This window comes from Choloepus didactylus, chromosome 4 (assembly GCF_015220235.1).
Source record: "Choloepus didactylus isolate mChoDid1 chromosome 4, mChoDid1.pri, whole genome shotgun sequence".
NCBI lineage: Eukaryota > Metazoa > Chordata > Mammalia > Pilosa > Megalonychidae > Choloepus > Choloepus didactylus.
The window spans coordinates 74,374,453-74,394,622 of record NC_051310.1 but is presented as its reverse complement, the minus strand read 5'-3'; the positions used below and the strand labels follow the sequence as shown (position 1 = coordinate 74,394,622).

At 40.5% G+C, this 20,170-nt stretch overlaps 1 protein-coding gene across 1 annotated transcript in view; it reads right to left on the bottom strand.

Moving 5' to 3' along the window:
* Positions 1–20,170, bottom strand: part of TRPM1 (transient receptor potential cation channel subfamily M member 1) — a 101,657-nt gene that overhangs the window by 26,133 nt on the left and 55,354 nt on the right. Inside the window, exons 18-22 of the mRNA XM_037832863.1 lie at positions 18,665–18,793; positions 16,403–16,654; positions 4,392–4,566; positions 2,846–2,866; positions 1,958–2,102 (exon numbers count right to left, since the gene is read on the bottom strand). Coding sequence (XP_037688791.1) covers positions 1,958–2,102; positions 2,846–2,866; positions 4,392–4,566; positions 16,403–16,654; positions 18,665–18,793 — 722 coding nt within the window. The remainder of the gene's footprint in view (positions 1–1,957; positions 2,103–2,845; positions 2,867–4,391; positions 4,567–16,402; positions 16,655–18,664; positions 18,794–20,170) is intronic.

Sequence of the window (20,170 nt, the reverse complement as noted above, 5' to 3'; positions counted from 1 at the left end):
TCAGGGAATTGGATTTCATATACTTTAAGGTATGAACTATTCAGCTAAGCATTTTGATGCATTTAAACTCATTGCAATCAAACAACTATCTGACTGCTTTGTCACAGAATGGTTTAATTATTGAACTGATTTGAATGAAGATGCATAATTTTGGACTCAAGGTAGGTTCAGTGTTTACCTTATTGTAGCTTCCAACAGGAGGCAGTAAGCACATTGTTGTTATAATTCAGAATTCCTGACCAAGCTTGTAGTCTACCAATCCTGGGACCTTAGAAAAGCCGATTAAACTCCCATTACCTTAGTTTTCTCATCTCTCAAGTCAGGAGTTTGAACCATATTTTCTTCCAAGTCCTGTTACGTTCTCAGAGTTTATATTTCTACATAGGATTTTTCCCTAATATTTTTCAACATTTTTTAAGCGTGGTCACATATTCAACAAATCATGCCAAATGATCAAGTTTTACAGGAAACCTGATTTCCTAATTCAAGCCATTGCTTTCCTAGGCCATTTTATCTTCTATTCAGCAAATCGTAAGAAAAATATTTTATATCACATCATGATAATTGCAACAGCTTATGAAATTCATGTTGTTTTCTGTCCTTCTGATAATGAATTACAAGCGCAACTACCTCAAGAGACTTTTGTTGAAAAAAATATTTTCACAAGATAAAAAGACATGCTAATATGTTAAAATACTAACCAAAGATTAAATTTATGGTGTCAGTGCCTGATTTATGAATACATTAAGGCGGATTCATCTGGGGTTGAAAAAAAAAGGAGTGCAAAGATTCTATCCTTTTAAAAACTGCAGTAAAATTCCATGCCAATCAAACATTGAGGACTGGCTGTTTGATGTGACGAGTGCTCTATCACAGGACTTGCTCTTATGGGGCTCATCGCTGCAGGGGAGAGGCTAAACCTGCTTATAATTGTGCCTAAGAGTTTCTCCCTGAGTGCCTCTTTGTTGCTCAGATGTGACCCTCCCTCTCTAGCTAAGCCAACTCTGTGGGTGAACTCACTGCCCTTCCCCCTACATGGGACCTGACTGCCAGGGGTGTGGATCTCCCTGGTGGTGCAGGATACGACTCCCAAGGGTGAATCTGTACCTGGCATTGTGGGATGGAGATCATCTTCTTGACCAAAAGGGGGATGTGAAAGGAAATGAAATAAGCTTCAGTGGCAGAGAGATTCCAAAAGGAGCCGAGAGATCACTCTGGTGGGCACTCTTACGCACACTTTAGACAACCCTTTTCAGGTTCTAAAGAATTGGGGTAGCTGGTGGTGGATACCTGAAACTATCAAACTGCAACCCAGAACCCATGAATCTCGAAGACAGTTGTATAAAAATGTAGCTTATGAGGGGTGACAATGGGATTGGGAAAGCCATAAGGACCACACTCTGGTGGGCATTCTTATGCACTATGTAGGTGACCCTTTTTGGGTTTTGGTGTGTTGGAGTGGCTGGAAGTATATGCCTGGAACTGTTGAGCTACAACCCAGTAGCCTTGACTCGAGGACAACTGTATAGCAAGGTAGCTTACAAGAGGTGACAGTGTGATTGTGAAGGCCTTGTGGATCACACTCCCTTTATCCAGTGTATGGATACATGGGTGGAGAAATGGGGATATAAAACTAAATGAAGGATAGGGGGTGGTGGTGGGGGGGTGTTTTGGATTTTCTTTACTTTTATTTTTTATTCTTATTTTCACTTTTTCTGGTACAAGGAAAATGTTCAACAAATAGACTGGGGTGATGAATGCATAACTATATGATGGTACTGTGAACAACTGATTGTGCACTTTGGATGACTGTATGCAATGTGAATATATCTCAATAAAATTGAATTAAAAAAAAATTCCATGCCAATGCAGGGTAGCCCTGGAAACTTCTGAGATTAAACTGACAGCCCGTAAAGCAATAAATAGTAAACACACAGCCATCAGCCCTGACACGCACTTGAACACAGCGATCAGCAGGTTCACCAGCAGGATGTTGGCTACCAGCAGGTAGCACGCCATGAGGGCAGGTGTAAGCCAGGCGCCGGGGATGCAGGGCGGGAGACGCTTGCCATCCTCATCGTACAGGTTTTCCCCGCAAGGAGCTGGAAGGAAAGTCTGCATTTATGTGCTTGCTTTTCACATATAATAAAAAGGATCAATAACATATTGTTGTCTATTTCTTTTTTAATATGATTTTTTCTGATTTCATAGGCAATGATTTTCTGCATGAAAATATCAATTACACAAAGATATTTAGAAACTCATTTCTGCCCTCAGAGAGAGTCATCCCCACTGTGTCATAAATGAACGTTATCCCATTGTGTTTTTGATATGCAGAAGTTCTTAATTTGTAAGCTGACAAATCTATATGGCTTTTTCCTTTGCTGTTAATCATTAGAAAGTTATTCAGTCTTCCGGTTATTGAACACTCACATTCTTCTGGTCGATTTCTTGGTTTCACTGGCATATTAATTTAGGAAAAAAATTGGTTGTGTGGTATGAGGTAGGGATTAAACACTGCTATACTCCCGAAACTGGTTAATCAACTGTTCTGGTGCCATTTTTGAAAAATGTTCCTTTCTTTCTCTACTATTTGAAATGCCACTTTAACAATATGGGACCAATTTCCTGAAGAAAAAAATAGGATGATCCCCTACAGTGATTAGTGAAGTAATCTTCATGAATTTATAGTACACTGGCTTTTATGTAAGTTTAAAAAAGTATTGGCACCAGAAACCAGGAGAGACATTTGGAACCTCTACAAGACTATCAGTAATCAGCTAAGGAAAAGGTTAATTGTAAGCACATTTCCTGGGCTAGAATCATCATTTCCATGTCAACTTACGGTTAATTTCCATGGCATAGACTGTACAGCAATTGGAAAGCAGGATTTTTTTTTAGTTGCAGCAGGAAGGGAAGAAAGAAAACAAGAAGATAGTTTAGAGAAAAGTAAAACAAAGGATTTTAACAACACAAGAACTATTTTGCTATCAAGAAATGCAAAGATCTCATACTTGGAAACAGTAGATCTATTTGGAAGAATTATACACATTATTAATACTAGAAAATATATTTCTTCATGAATTTTTATTTTACCATATGTCATAAGAAATAGCAAAATCTCATTAGTTCAAAATATTGTGAAAAAGACATGGTACCACAGGCAGATGATCATTTTAACTTACAGTCCTTATGTTTCAACACAAACACATCAAAAACACAAAGAGATACAAAATTATTATGCAATAATCAGATTGAGAATCCAAAACCTACATTTATTGGTGTTATTGAAAAGAGGAAAGCCCCAAGTTTACCTGTTTCTCCATCTTCTGTCATTACCAGATGTAATAAAACAAAAATGAAAATATTACAGCTTATGCCTGGAGTCCACCCACTCTTAGCATGTATATATGCTTACCTAGGCTAATATTTTTATGAAACCAAATTAGATTTTTATATTCTGGTTTACCAAGCTACAAGCACATTCAATAATAGGCTTCGTGATTCTTGCAATAATAATGTGTTCAGAGTCAGGTTATAAAAGCTAGAAAGAAGGAAGGTATTGTGTGAACCAGTTAGTCTAACGTAGTGACAGTGGATATACTGACAACCCTGCATTTCATGTGGGAGGAGCTGGTCAGGAAGCTTCTGTCCTTAACTGGAAGCAGCAGATGCACTAAGATCTATGTTGCTTTATGGTAAAGTATGAATGTTTGAATGAGAATGTTGGTACTGACATGAAAATGGACTGAAGAGCCTCATTCATTGGCAGTGGTTTAATGGTTCCTGGTGAAATGGATCCTGGACTTCACTTTCCCTGGAACACAAGAAATGTCATGTCTGGGAGAAGCTTGGGTCTTCATTTCCTGAAAATCCATGGCAGGACTATGGCTCATTTCCTCTCCTAACATCCAGATTATCATAATACTCCAGGAGTAGAGAGGAAATTGATAGCTATGTGGAAAATAGGCTTGACGGCTTGGAAAAGAGGATGACTTGAGGAGCCAATTACTTCCCATGCTCAGCATCTCATTCCCCTGAAATAACACTTCCCTCTCTATCCTTCGGTGGAGTGAGCTTTGGACTGGAGAGAAACTGAGATATTGGCATTGGAAATACAGTGATTCCATAGGATGTTCACCAGGTCCAACTAATGGGGAGCGAGTCTCTTTCAGAATTTTAGTTGATATTTTTAGAGCACAAGAAGTGACTGATGTCTCAAAATCTACATTTAATAATCTACACATATTTCTTCTTAACATAACTCGGTGCCTTGTGGCAAAATGAAAAATACTTCCTTTCCAAATTAACTCATGTTCTCCTGTTAATTTGGAACTGATCATCTGCCCCTGAAGCAGGGAAGAGAATCTTACTATGAATTCTATTCTTACGGTCTATCTGGTCTGCAAACACCTCTCCATAGATCATCCAGTAGGGCATGTAGAAGATGTTTCGGGCCAGTCTCCATGAAGGCTCCTCGTCTGGGTGCAAAATGGCTTGACGGGCCACTCCAAAACTCATCAGCACAACGAGCATGATGACCACAAAATATAGCATGTCGATCATCTGAGAGAGAGAATATGTGTCTCATTTACTGTCTTGACTCATGTGCCAAGATCGCCCTGGTTCATTATATTGTTCAAAGACCATGAGCCCCTTTCCCTTCTCTCCTCCCTATCCATGGGGCTGCTAGTTTTTTCTGCTCTCTGCAATGCCTAAGTCTTGTTGTAGACCACTGTTATCATCATCTTCAGCTCTTAATCCTTCTTCTCCTCTAATGTTGCCCATAAACAAGTTTTCCCCTAGTAATTACAAATGCAGATGGAGAAAGGGAGAATGATAGGAGAAGATGGGAGTTTGTAAGGGAAACTAAGGAGTAATAGGAGGAGATACCAAAAAGGTTAAAAGATAGTGAGTGGAGAGAGCATGCACTGATACTTGTGTATTCATCACACAAATATTGGGTGGTTACATTGAGCAATGCTCTGGTAATTATTAAAAATATTAGATAATATACCATTTATGGGAACTTATTTGAGCAGTTTACGATTCATGAATTGGGCAGCATCCAAATCTCATGTGGAAAGAAGCTCCACTAAGGAGGTGGGAAGGGTGAGCTTATATAGTGCAACTGTGGAAGCAAGTAAGAAAATCTTCTGGTATGGCTGATGTTAAGTTTCCATTTTACATGGTGGGGAGCTATGTGTCTTAAAATTTTCGGGAGCAGAAACATGTTGATTAGTATGGGTTGCTTGTCCATTCTCATAAGCTAACTATTGAACCAAAACTGGTCTATCACCAGGTGTTGCTTATCTTCAGTCCTGTAGGATGCATTCCCTTGTTTCATTTCTTGGAAACCCAGGGCAGGTCAATTGCTTTTGTCTTCTGGAAGATCATTTCTTGGAAAGGGGTCCCTCCCAGACACACCAGGTGGCCATTTTATTTTACTTAACAGTCCCCCGTTTTGGACATTTTTCAATGATCTTGTTGGAAACTTGACCAAAACACTCTGTTCATCACCTTTGGTTTCTTTTCTTGTCAGGTGGTCAAATGTGCTCAGTTACTCGTTCTGCTCCTTTTTCCCTTTCTTGATTGCAGTGAGGTTGGTTGGGAGGCTGTTCAATTACATTTAAGACCCTTGGAGTGGGATTATTTAGTCAGTTGAGTGGATTATGGATACAGCCCCCTCTCTGAATCAGGGTGTCTACAATTTTTATTTTTATTTCTAGTTCACTAGAGACAGTTTCATTTCTATCTCATTTTTCTTTGGATTGGCTATCTTGAGAGACCATCTGTCTTGAGGATAACAAGGAATTTGAACAGAATCTTGAAACAGTTTGTACAAAAAATAAAAAAACAGACTAATAATCACAATTAAAAGCATAAATCCAAAGTGTACTAGTTGTCTGTAGTTCACAAAGTGGATGCAAAATAGCTCAGATGGGTCCCACAATCACATGAGCCATTTCCTTAATAAACCTCTGTATATACTGAAGAAAAAGGCTCAGACAATGAACAGGAACAGAATCTGATAACCCACAGGAGTGTGTGATAGCTTTCAACTTAAACACCAAATTTCTTCCTACAGTGACCTTTGTCTTAATTAAAGAAAACTCCAAGAAAGATCATCCTTGATCATAAAATAAAATAGATTTGGCATGATTATTTACATAGGTGTAGCAAGAATGGTGATTTAACATATAGGCCTTTTTGCGCTACCAGAGATTTTTATGAGAAACCTTAGGTTAGATTTTAAAAAGCTTCTCAAGCCTAGGAAGCAAAACCAAAAACTCAATACCAGATTTCACCTGCATTACCTATAGATTTGGATGAATTCCTCTTTCTCCAGGTTCCCAAAGTATCCCATGGTTCTTACGTCTGCCAGAAAGTGACCTTCCTTACTCACTTGTAAGGCTGGTAACCTTGGAGCCAAGTACCAAACCAATTTTTCCAAAAGGGTTTTGCAAGCATTGGCTCCAAAAAGTCAACCTTAGTTCTTTAGAAGTGTCTGGTCCTATCTGCTTAAATGAGTATCATTCTCAAATATGACATTCCAGTCAAAGCTTTGGTTATAAAACCAATGCCTCCTATATTGTCCTGACAACAAGGAGGACAGATTTTTTCTGAATCTATGCCATAAAAATAAGAATATTCAATAAGAGTTTCTGAATTCTGGAGGAGTCAAAAGAGGCAGGGAGCAAAAGATAAATGTGTTGTGAGTTATAGATAGCTTCAGGGAAAAGAAAAAGGGATTCTCTGTATCTAGAAATTAGAGCATTAAAACATCAGCAACAATCCAAATAGAACTATAATCAGGTCATTCAGTCTTGGATCTTGTGTTATCAGTCTCATGAACCCATTGGCTTCTTCACTAGATTTCTGGAGCTCTTGACTCAGTCCAACGATATGGTCTCGAAGTTATTTAAGCAAAATCATTAGAAGCTTGTGCCCCAGAGGAGCTGGCTTAGTTGACACAATGGGTTACAAGACATTTCTTTTTGCTGAAGACACAGTATTCTGGCCTGCATTTGATTGCAAGAGTTTTCAGTGAATCGTCAGAATAAGAAACATCTATACATAACAAATACTGTTTTACAAAATTGGAAGTTCCAATGGGAGTTCATTAATAATTTTTTTAAAGAATAACTGAAAATATGACCAATAACCCTATACTATTTTCTAATATCAGGGAGATCAGCATTAAGGCATCTCACAGAGAGTGAGGACACTGAAAATTCTAGGAACTTTGTATAATTTCTGAAATATTTACACTGATGCCTTTTACCAATACAAATTTAACAAAAGAAGGTTAGAAAATCCTTTGACAACACTTAATTTGACAACACTTCCTATGCAACTCACAACATATCAAACAAACCTATTTCTAGCACCTCTTTTTTTTTACAAGGCGAAAGAACAAATCCTTTGTGATTTTCTAGGGGATCTCTGGAAAATCCCAAAGAAGATTTTATGTCAAGAACACATCACTTAGAGTTTGCTTTTGGGAAGGTGAAATGTCAAGAGTTGTCAGGTTTGAACATTTTCAAAAATAGGATCATGAGTTCCTATGAAACACTGTTTGGTTCCCTATTTAACCAAAGTAACAATAAAAGATTTTAAAATTAGATAGAGGAGTTGACAAGATGGTAAAAACAAAAATAAAAATAAATTAGCTCTTTCAAAGTGAGAAGACTTGATCTCTACAACAACAAAGAAACTATAAGGTCAATATAAATCACAGGAGATGATTCTGATAAGATACAGAATCTTTGCCTTTTAGGCACAGTACTCAGATGGGTAAAAAAAAACCTTTTATAACCTCTTACTAAGAGCAGACCAAAACTCCAAAAAAATTTGTCATTTTGAAAGAGAAAAAAACAAATCCTAGTTTTGCATTAAAATACAGTCTGATCATCCCTGAAGATCAGGAAAGTGATTAAACTAGAGGAAGGGGTAGCAACAAGATGGAATTTAACAAAGAATTATGAATAGTGAATCTATATACAATTTTCTCCTTCTTAGTTGCTAGGGTAGTAGAATAGCTAGAAGAAAAGGACTGAATTGGTGGAACTGTAGCACATCGCATTCTTTGAAATTTGTTCTATAGCTACTTGTTAAATTGTAATTTGAAAGTTATCACTTTTCTTTATGTATGTTATATTTCACAATAAGGAAATAACTGAAACTATGGTAATGTAACTCATAAAATTTTTGGAAATTTCCTATATAACTGCTTGTTAAATCATACTTTGAAAGATACTATCTTTTTGCATATATGTTGTATTTCACAATAAGGAAATAACTGAAACTGTAGAACTGTAACCCATAACGTTCTTTGGAATTTGAACTCTAACTACTTGTTAAATTGTAATTGGAAAGTTGTCACTTCTATGTATATGTTATATTCTACAATAAAAATATTATAAAAAAAGATACAGTCTGATAAGAAAACTCTTAACAAACTTATAAATCTATCAAATCTTAGCCAACTTTGTCCAGGGTAGAAAAAATAAATTCCTTTCCCATAAGCCTACAACTTTCTATAGCCATTCAGGTTCTGTCCTACATATTCCTGCTTCTCATTCTTAAACAATTGGTCATTTTACTTTAGAACAAAACTACCCTCTTTTCCTTAAAAAAAAAAAAAAAATCCTGCATACTTTACATATTTAAGTTACCAAAATGATTTTGGAAACTCTCTTCAGGCTGACATCTTACAAAACACAATTACGCTTGATATAAAGTTTGTCAGATTAGTAACTCAATTTATCTAAACACAAATTTACATATTTCATCATCTTAAATATCTTCCAGATATAATGTTAACTTATTTGACCAGTAAACCTATATAAATTTAGGAAGAACATACCCAAGTAGAATAAAATCATATGCTTGTACTGTACTTAATATTGATGACTTAGAAGACATAGCTGTCTTTATTTAACTAACAATATTAAATTAGCCCTTTTTATCAAAGGCTTACCTAAATCATGTGAACTTGTATTTTTAAAATAACATTCAGGGTTAGTTCTATGAGTACTGTTTTTTTACTGGAAATATTAGAAGTTTGGTTTCCTTAATTTCTGGGATTTAGGAGTATTAATTTTTATATATGCACTTATTTATCTCTAAGCCAATTTGAATAGAACTCTTTTGAGGAATTTTACAAGCTAGTTCATTGATACCAAGTGGAGAAAGGTAAAATATCATACATCAAAGATTCAGACAGACACGAATAGAGAGTTTATAGCTCCAATTCAGAAATTTTCAGCCATGAGTCAGAGCTAAGAACACAGAAACACAGCAAACATAGAAATAGAAAACTCACTCATTTATATAAAAGAACTGGCTTTCTGTCCCTGCCACACTCTTTTATTTTAATCAGAAGTTTGTTCCTGGCAGATGGGACAAGTTAAAGTTAATTGATTAATAGGAGGGCTAAAGATTTCCCATCAATATTTGTGGAGGAGACTTTTAAGATTTTCTTTGCCCTGAGGTGTAATCTTTATAGAAGCTTTGCCCTGTTTCTCAGATTTATTGTGGAAAGAGGGATCTTGAGGGTTTCTTTCTGGGTCAGTCCAATCAGCTTTTGCCTTCCAGGATTTAGCATCTGAGGTTCAGACCAACATGCATACAAGCTGGTAACCCAGGATCTAAATTCTTTTATTAATAATTATGCTTCTGAGATCCATCTTTGACCACAGGTTAAAGTGGCAGTGGTCAGAATGCCAGTTTGTAGAGGTTCTAATCTTAAAGGACATCTGTCAGATTTCCTTTTCTTCCTCATCTCCCAAGAAAAAGAGCAAAATAACAAAGAGGGTTAGTAGATTCAGAAAAATTAGGCAGAAGAGGATAAAGAGAAGGGCCTAAAGGCACAATTTGAGTTATATATATTTATACACACCAAACACATTATTTCCATTTAACACTCACTGCATAATTTTACAAGTGACAAAAGTGAGCCTCAGAGAAATTAAGAAATGCACCCAGCTATTAAAAGGCAGCCCACTTTGATTCTAAAATTCATGCTGTTTCTATGACATGACTTGACTTCAATAAAACTCCATCAAAAATACTTCACATTGGAGGCAGGGTAATATGGCAGCATAGAGAGGTGTGAAATTTAGTTAGTTTTCTGGAGCAATTAGTAAACAGCCAGGGCCAACTAGTAAACAGTCTAGGACAACTGTTGGGGGATACTGTGACTGGACACATTGTACACCAGCCTGGAGTGGGTGGGATGGCTGAGATCGTAGCATAGAACTAAGTAAAGCTCCCCAAATTGCAGAGCTGAAATCCCTCCCCAACTCCCCAACTGGCATGGCAGGCTGAGTTGTAACACTTTCCTGTGGAAAAAAGAAGTAGGTTACCTGGAGTGAGGGAAAGTAACTTAACCAAGCTCCACTTGCAGTTTTAATTAACAAATTTAGACTACTGAATACAAGCTACAAGCACAGATAAACCTGGGGCAAGCATGAAAGGAACCCTGAGGTCTCTTCTGGCAGAGAGGAGGTGGGGATGATGCAAAAATAAATAAATAAATAAAAAACAGAGGATTTTGGAGACATCTGAGCTCAGAATACTAGAAAATCGCTGTGTTCCGAGAGAAGGGGTCACAGAGAACTGGGTACCAACACCAATCAACTGGCAAAACTCAGGGGCTGGGAACTGGCTCTGAAAAGGGGCTTTATCTCTTTTTCCTTTTTTTTTCTCCCATTCCAAGTAGCTCATTAGAGAAAGCCTCAGGCATTTTCAATTGTCAGCATTGACCCAGGCAAGGGTGGAGTTAAAAAGTCAGAGGGACAAAGGAGGAATTCATATATAAGAAATAACTCTCTAAAGGGTGTACCTTCCCTGAGAAAAGGGGGGCAGGACCCAGCTCAAGTGGCTGCCCTCCCTAAGAGAAATCAGACCCCAGGGCATGGGTGGGGAGGACCATAAACAACTTAAGCTTGGCTTCTGACACTCTCAGCAGCTGGCCAGGACAGGGCCCACAGAGAATTAAAGGGGCTAACAAGCATCACTTGCTGGACAGGACAGGAAGAGCACAGATTCTAGAAGCCTCACAGGAAAGTCTGACAACCTTCTGGGTCTCACCTTCAGGGAAACCTGACACTGATTACACCCTCCTCCTGGGACCTGGGCCCATCTGGTCTGGGAAAATCTGATTGGGGTAATGAAGGAAACCAGATGCCTAGACAACAAAAAAAATAACAAGTCACATTAGGAGAAATGAATATATGGCCCAGTCAAAGGAACAAAGTTACACTTCAAATGAGATACAGAAGTTAAAACAACTAATTAAAGATCTTCAAACAAATATGTTATATCAATTCAAGAATCAAATCAATGAGTTGAGGGAAGATATGGCAAAAGAGATGAAGAATATAAAGAAGACGTTGGGCAAACATAAGGAAGAACTTGAAAGTTTGAAAAAACAATTGGCAGAACTTAAGAGAATGAAAGGCACAATACAAGAGATGAAAAACAAAATGCAAACATGCAACAGCAGATTTGAAGAGGCAGAAGAAAGGCTTCATGAACTGGAGGACACACAAAAGAACAGATATGGAAAAGAATGGAAAAATATGGGCAGCTTCTCAGGGAATTGAATGACAACATGAAGCTCATGAATGTACATGTCATGGGTGTCCCAGAAGGAGAAGAGAAGGGAAAAGGGGCAGAAGCAATAAAAGAGGAAATAATCACTTAAAATTTCCCATCTCTTATGAAAGACATTAAATTACAGATCCAAGAAGTGCAGCATACCCCAAACAGAATAGATATGAATAGACCTAAGCCAAGACACTTAATAATCAGATTATCAAATGTCAAAGACAAAGAGAGAATCCTGAAAGCAGCAGGAGAAAAGCCATCCATGACACACAAGGGAAGCTTGATAGGACTATGTGCAGATTTCTCAGTAGAAACCATGGAGGCAAGAAGGCAGTGGTATGTATATTTAAGATACTGAAAGAAAAAACTGGCAACCAAGAATTCTATATCCAGCAAAACTGATCTTCAAAAATGAGGGAGAGGTTAAAATATTCTCTGACAAACAGACACTATGAGAATTTGTGAACAAGATACCTGCTTTACAGGAAATACTAAAGGGAGCACTGCAGACAGATAGGAAAAGACAGGAGAGAGGTTTGGAGCACAATATTGGGTCATGGTAGCACAATAATGTAAGTACACTGAACAAAGATGACTGAGAGTGTGGTTGAAAGTGGCAGGTTAGCAGCACATTGGACACCAGAAGGAAAGATAAAAGATAAAGACTGGGACTGTATAACTTAGTGAAACCTAGAGTGGTCAATAGTTGTGATTAAAGGTACAAATATAAGAATGTTTTTACATGCAGGAGAACAAATGAATATCAATATTGCAAGGTGTTAAAATGGGGTGGTATTGGAGAAAAATATAATCAATGCAAACTAGAGTCTATAGTTAACAGTTGATTGAGTCACATCTCCATGGAAACACTGAATCAATAGGTTCTAACCTAATCAACAGTAATACATCTGCCCCCACAAGACTGCATCAAAGAGCATGGAGTTTTGGGGGACATAATACATCCAAACTGGCACAAAGATGATTGTATAACTATGTAGCTTACACTGTGTGACCATGTGATTGTGAAAACCTGTGGCTCACACTCTCTTTATCCAGTATATGGACAGATGAATAGAAAAATGAGGATGAAAAGTAAATAAATAATATTGAGGGATGGGGACTATGGGATGTTTTGGGTGTTCTTTTTTACTTTAATTTTTATTCTTATTCTTTTTGTGTGTGGTAATGAAAATGTTCAAAAATTGATTGTGGTGATGAATGCACAACTATATAATGGTACTGTGACTAACTAATTGTATACCATGGATGATTGTATGGTATGTGAATATATATCAATAAAATTGAATTAAAAATATTTTATATAACCAGAATAAGTATTTTTAAAAAGAGACTTGCATAACACAAAGAGTGAACTCTGCTGTAAACTATGGACTATAATTAATAGTATATTTATAACCTTGTTTCATAAATTGTTACAAAGGTAACATGTTAATGGAAAATGTGAATAATGGAGAAAACTCTGCAGGGGAACCATATATAGGAACTCTGTACTATCTGCATGATTTTTCTGTAAACCTACAACTGCTCTACTAAATAAAATTTAAAAGTTAAAAAAGAAATACTTCACATTCATAACTCTGATAGAAAAGTATCATTTTATCAAAACTTGAGCCACCAGATGGTGCCATCTTGGTCTCCTGTTGACTATTTACTGGAATCTACATAGAAAGAGTAAACAAAACTTTGCATGGAGTACAAACCAGAGCATCCTATAACATTTGAGAAATCCCATGCTTTTGAGGGTATGAAGGGTGGATGATGGACAAGGAGACACGTTGGAGTGGAGAAAGCAATAGAAAGTGTTTAAAAGCATGCCATAGTAATGATTCTAGAAGTTAGAAGCAGGTTTAGAATTGCTCTCATGTTGCAGTTACTAATATTTTTAACCCCATGTCTTCTTCTGGCATCCACACATTTCTCTGCTTCCCTTTACAGCAAAAGTCTTCGGATGAGTTGTTTTAGCCCGCAGTCTTCATTTTCCACCATTGTCTCTCCAACCCAGTGCAGTCTTCCTCTGTCCTCCCACCCCCACACTGCAACTCCACTGTCACATGGTCACTAATGATCGCACATTGCCAAACCCTGTGGACAGTTTCAGTCCTCACCTCACTCAGTCTATCAGGGACATGGGATTTCATTGATCACTATTTCCTACTTGAAGCAGTCTTCCCAATCTTTCCCTGTTTCCCTCTTGCTTCCTTGGCCCCTCCTCACTGTTCATTCCTGGATCCTCCTCTTTTTATCCTTCCTCTAAAGGTTGAAGTGTGCGAGGACTTGGCCCCAGACCTTCCTGTCTTTGGATACACTCATTCCGTTGGTGATTTTGGCTCCCAAATGCTTATTTCCAACCTTGACCCTTCCCCTAGATTCTAGAGCTTTCCTCTGTGCCACAAATGCTAGTTTTGCATCTTCATTTGAGTCCAGTAGGCATTTCAGACTTACGATGTCCAAAACCGAACCCTCGATTCCCCTCTCCAAACCTGAACCACTGGCATTTCCAAACATGGTGTCAGCACGTGCCCCACTGTTCAGTCAAAATCTTTGCAGCATCCTTGACTCCTCCCTTTCTCTCCCATCCTACATCTAATCCATCATCAAACCTTGCCATTTCTGGCTTTAAAATACATACAGGACTGACTGTGTGGGACCCTCCCTCCTCCCACCCTTCTGCCTCCTTGCTGGGCGCTGCTCCCACTCCTATATCTCCTGCAGCCCAAGGACCCTTCCCAACACAAACCAGACCACACTGCACCCTTGCCGAAGTTCCCTGATGGCTTCCCTTTGTGCCTAGACAGCTTCAGGTCCTTCCAGGGCCCCCCTGGGCCTGGTGACACATCCAACCCTCTCTGGCCTCTGTCTGCCCCAGCCACACTCGCTTCCTTGGTGCTCCTTGCCTTCGTGGCCCAGTGTTAGGACTTTGCTCTTGTTGCTCCCTCCACCTGGAAAGTCCTCCTCCAGCTGGTCTTAAAGCACAACCTCTTACTTCCCTCAGGACCCTGCTCGAACCGTACCCACTCTGAGAGAATTTCCAGGAATGCTGCCTTAGCTTCCCAGGGCTGCTGAAACAAAGTACTACAGACTGGTGCCTTAAGACAACAGAAATGGATTCCACCATGGTTGTGGAGGTGAGGAATCCAGAATCAAGGTGTCCCCAGGGCTGTGTTCCCTCTGAAACCTGTAAGGGAACATCCTTCCTTGCCTGGCCCAGCTTCCGGTGTTTGCCAGCAATCCTTGGTGTACTTTGCCTCAGTTGTCACACAGTGTTCTCCCCACATCAGTCCAAGTCCAATTCTATTATTATAAGCACCCAATTAAAGCCAATCTAGTTTGGCTTCACCTTAACAAATAATATCTGCAAAGATGCTCTTTTCACATAAGATCACATTCTCAGAACTGGGGGTTAGGATTTGAACATGGCTTTTTGAGGGATACAGATCAACCCCTAACAAATGCCATCTGAAAAGGAAGCCCCTACTACTTCCCCTCTCTTTACGGCACTGAACTTTTCTTCATTGTACTAATCATCACCTGATACAACCTTATGATAGACTTGTTTATTCCTTCATTGTCGGCCTTCCTTATAGCATGTGAGCTTCAAGGAGGCCATGATTTTGTCAGTCTTGGTCTCTGTGGTGCCATCGGTGCCTGATAGAGAACCTGGCACTTAGTTGGCTCTCAAATATCCTTTGAATAGATGAATGATAGCGGGGCTTATTCTCAGTTTAATATGTTGGGGGAATGTTCTGTTTTCCATGTCACTGTAAAATAGGAACTGATGTAAGTGGCTCAACCTCCCTGTCATCACCCAGGTCTCAACGAGAGGAGCCCTCATCCCTGTTTCTGGGGCCTCCTCATCCCGGCATCAGCCTGATTACTGCAGCAGAAGCATTTGGCCTCCTGCTCCTCAGAAGGACCTGAGACAGGTGGCAGAGAACACTCCTGGCAGCCATGGTGGTGGGCTTGCTGTGGCCTGTGACCCTGGCCCTGGGTCCTTGCTCCTGTGGAGATCTGCCCTTTCTTCCCATTCTGGTACCCACGGGGTCTGGCACTGGTCACCTGAGTCCCAGCCTCAGAGTTCCACTTGGGCTCCTACACCTGCTAAGCACCCCATGGAGAGGGACTGCCTGCCCACCAGCTCCGCTCCTTGATGGGTGAGACTGTGTCTTGTTGTTGGCCACGGGATCCCACTGCTGCCTCTTGGTTGACTTCCCAATGCTGTCTGCCCACCCCCAGAACCTCCTCTTAAGTCCTGCTTCTGACACTGACCCACATCCCTGTCCCATGAGAAGATGCTCATTCAAGCACTAGAATCCACCTTCTATCTACATTCATTTGAAGAAAATTCATTTCATTGAAGCTTTGCTGAAACACTAGAGGATGCCCTGAGTTATTCCATGTACTGTCATGACCGCTGTTCAATTGCTACTTTGAACTTCAGTTTAAAACTGTTATTCTAATTTAACAGATTGGAAGCTTGTGTTTGTTTTTCCCCAGCTAGACTGTAAACTCCTCAATGGCCAAGTCCACATCTCATCTCACTTTCTATTCCCTCTCATGCCCAGCCCACCACAGCCCTCAACACTCATTTATCAATTGGATTTTATTGATTTAACTTAACCATGTAGGAGAACTGTGTATCTTAAAGGAACGAATGTTTCCTGCAAAGGAAAGACCACATGAAATCTAAAGAAGCAATGCCCAAGGCTAGTGTCATGTCCCAAGCATAACCACCATGCCTTGGCTCTCACGGGGCACTAGTACTTACCATCTTTCCAATCATCATCACATAAGGCCCCAGATACTTGTTGACACCAAAGATGTCCAGGACACGGATGTACCAGAAGATGATATCCACACAGTAGATCACTCGTCCGTAGCCCATGTATGGCTGGTTCTGCAGGCGAAGGACCACTCCAACCATGAACATGGAAATGGCCATGAGATCGGTGATATTCCAATACTCCTGAAGCCAGACCTTTACTTTCTGGCTGAGTTTGCCTGGTTCTGACATGAGGATCTGAAAGCAACCCCAAAGAAAACATAAACAGAGCATGTTGCATCGAAAGCCTCTTTGTCTTAGACTCCTGAACAGGTAGAACTGGTGGAACATTCCAGAGCAGAGAACAATATCTAGAAAGGGGAGTTCCACGAACCCCCTGTATCCCAAGTTCCAGGGTTTCATAAACATGTCTATCAGGAAATGTCTACTGAATGATATCCTTCTGGCTGTACTTAAAACAGATTCTTTCTGATTTAGTTTTTCTAATTATCTGAACATGTGCCTGTTACCTCATGTTCCAGACTTTGCACAGGAGGGAAACTCCGGGGTGGGGAAGAACCTTGCATAATCCCACAGAGGGACAATCCACCTGGTGGCAATGGGACAATTGGGCTAGGAGTTATTTATCCGCAAAAATTCCCTTTGCAACTCAGAGGTGAGAGGCCAGGGGCAAGTTGAGCCTGATTTCCCCCTCCTTGACACATTAAATCTTTCAAGATTAACACTGATTAAAGGACACTTCCTCAGAGTAAAACTGAAAATATTTAGCAACCAGGATGGCCTGGGCAACACACAGGGCAGTCCCCATGGCCAGTGCTATATTGCTGGAGCAGGGCTTTGGAGTCCTCTAGTCTGGAGACCCTGGGTAGGTTGTGGGGACCTAAGCAGTGGAATGGGGTGGTGGCTCCTTATCAGCCAACACAAAGGGGCTTCACTATCTTAACAACCAGTGCACACTGGCTAATGGCTGTCCTCTCATTCCGGCAACTGGAGGTTGAGCTCCTGGAGTAAAGAACGGTGTCTCGGTGACAATTATGATGGGTCGGGCTCCCGTTAGCTGACAGCAGCAAACTCATTTTACCTGGAAGAAGTTAACAGTAAATACTTTTCAGTGCAGTGAATGGTGCAATAATAATTGCAACGTAATGGTACTGGCTCTATGGCAGTGAATAAGAAATAAATGCTGGGTGCTTTTTCAGTTCAAGTTCTACTTATTTTCCTGGATAGTTTTCTCTTTATAAGCTAATAGAATAAATCAAAACTTATGGGTTATATTAGAAAGAAGAGGACCTGGGCCGTATTTCCTCTGCTGCCTGCTGGGATTGCCCTTTCTGAGTTTCATTTTAATTCTAGGCCTTGTGTAATGTAAGAGGCACATATTAGATGGTGTCTATTCTTCTTCAAAGCTTAGTTGAAAATACTGTGCATTCTGTTTGCAGCAGATGCTTCGGTGCCTGGCCCAGATCCCCTGGATCCTTTCTCCAGGTGGACATGCCCGTCGCCCCAACTGCTGCAGGTGCTTTAGGCAGGTTCACACCTGCAGTCTTCTCGGGGGGCCTGCCATTGGGCAATGGGAGCCACCTTTCTGGGCAGTGCCAGTGGCTGGCTGCCGCGGGGGACAAAATCCCGCTCCTTTCACTCCAGGTGGATGGACTCTACAGTGCCCCCTGCAGGATCTAGCTGAGGCCAGACTCTCCCTGAAACCACACCTCACTTAGCTCCTTCCCCTTCTCTGTCCTATTCCCCTTGCTCTCTCCCAGAGTCCTCCTTATTAAAGAAATTGCACAAGAGTCCCCACTGCAGGTCTAGGGAGCCTAGCCTAGGACAGTCGGCTCAGAGTCCTAAGTTACAGGAAAATGTTCATCTCTTGCATCTCTCTGTTTCTAGTGTCAGCTTCCAGAAAACTAAGCCAAAATTCATACCCAGTTACAGTCATTGGTTCATCTCAGGTACCTGGAAGTACATGCTGTTGCCCTTTATGCACTCAGCCCTGCTGTTTTGCTTTAACACTAACCATCATTTATTTTGCCCTCTGTTTTGACTTGCAAGTTCTCTCCAATTCAGTTGGAAGCAGAAGGGGTGTAAATCTTAAGCAAGTGAATGCAATCAGCTTGGGATTCTAACCTCTCAAAAGGAAAGTCTTCATGGCACATAGAACATGAGTGAAATGTTTCTGCGATAAGGAAACCATATCTAAATTTGAAGTTTGTGTTTCTTGGGGTCTGGGTGGGCCTTTGGAGTAATCACCTCTCGAATTTTCTCCAAAGCAAGGCTCACAACGTAGGAGATGACGATCCACTCCTGCAGAGAGGGCCACCGTTCCATCCGCACCAGAATGACATAGTTAAACAGCAGTAGGTAGAGCAAGTACGATATCTGAAAGAAAGGAAAGCCATCGGAGGTGTTTTGTGGGATAACATGCTGGAACAAAGTTTTGAGACCCTGTTTTCAGGTTGCCACATCTAAAAGAAATTTTCATTTCCAATTTGACTGATTCATTTAGAGGAAACTTCTCTTCAAATCGGCAGTGCCGATAGAGAGGTTTGAAGCAGGTTGGGAGGCATTTTAAACTTTATCACGATACGGGCACTGGAATTTCAATTTTCTACATGAAGATATATTTGTTGGTACTGTCATCCTTGTGGGGAAATTTTGAGTTTGCATGAACTCATGATATATGGGGAAATTTTAAATAGTTTATTGGTGTGTCTCCTATATTCCTGGAAATTGGAAAATGTTACTTCCTCCTTCCTGCCTCATACATTTCTCTCTTGAATGTTTCACTACTAATGGATGAGGTGGGAGTGGGCCGTTAGAAGGGAGGATGTGAGGATGAATTTTCTGCACAGCCATGAGAGCTGTCCCAAGTGTTCCCTCAGCTCACATTGACCATTTCAATGATGTGCTCTGGCCACAAACGGGGTCCCTGTCTTTGTAGAAAGAAAAGACAGCATTCAAGGTGGGAGCTGGAGTGAGGTGTATGGGGGTGTGGTATGGGATGGTGGGTTGGCCAAGGACTTCTCACTAGTACAGGTCCCTTCTCAAGTCCTGGGGAGGCCTTAGCAATTGTGTATTTGTGATTCTGTATTATTTTTTATAAAACCCTTTCCCCACCCCCCATTGTATAAGGTTCAGGTCCATCCGATAAAACCTAGCTCCACCCCTAGGGTTGATGGCAAAATCCCTGGGATCCACTATCTACTCTTTGCAGAAGGATTAGAGTCAGAAACCTTGCCCGTGTGCCTGCACGTCCCAGCCTCCCACCCCAGACAGAAAGGATGCCTGAGCACAGAGCACCTGGCCATCCCCACTAGGACTTGTCTGCAGCTAGGCCAGATTTCCCCAGTGGCTTTCCCTTCTCTTTCCTGCCCACCTGCTACAGTCCCGGTGTGGGCACGACTGGGGCTTGCTCTTTTGGTGAGCAGGCCATACTCTCAGAGCTGTCAAGACAGTGGGGCACTGGATGGGGCAGGATGATGTGTGACTGCCAAGCTGGTCAGTTGGGTGTGCACTTCACAGTAGAAATGTCTTGATTTGCTCCCCTATTCCAGGAGTTTATGATCTGGGTTTGACTACCCCCTTTTAGGAACCCTACCATTTCATGAAAAATGGAATCTGTGAGTTTGCTCATTAAAGCAATAGCCATCGATCTTTTCTTTATTTTATATTACTAAAGACATTTTAAAAAATCCTTCAACTTAAGCAAATAGAAAGTGACTACTGTGCTTTAAGAGTTGATGTATTTGGGGCTAG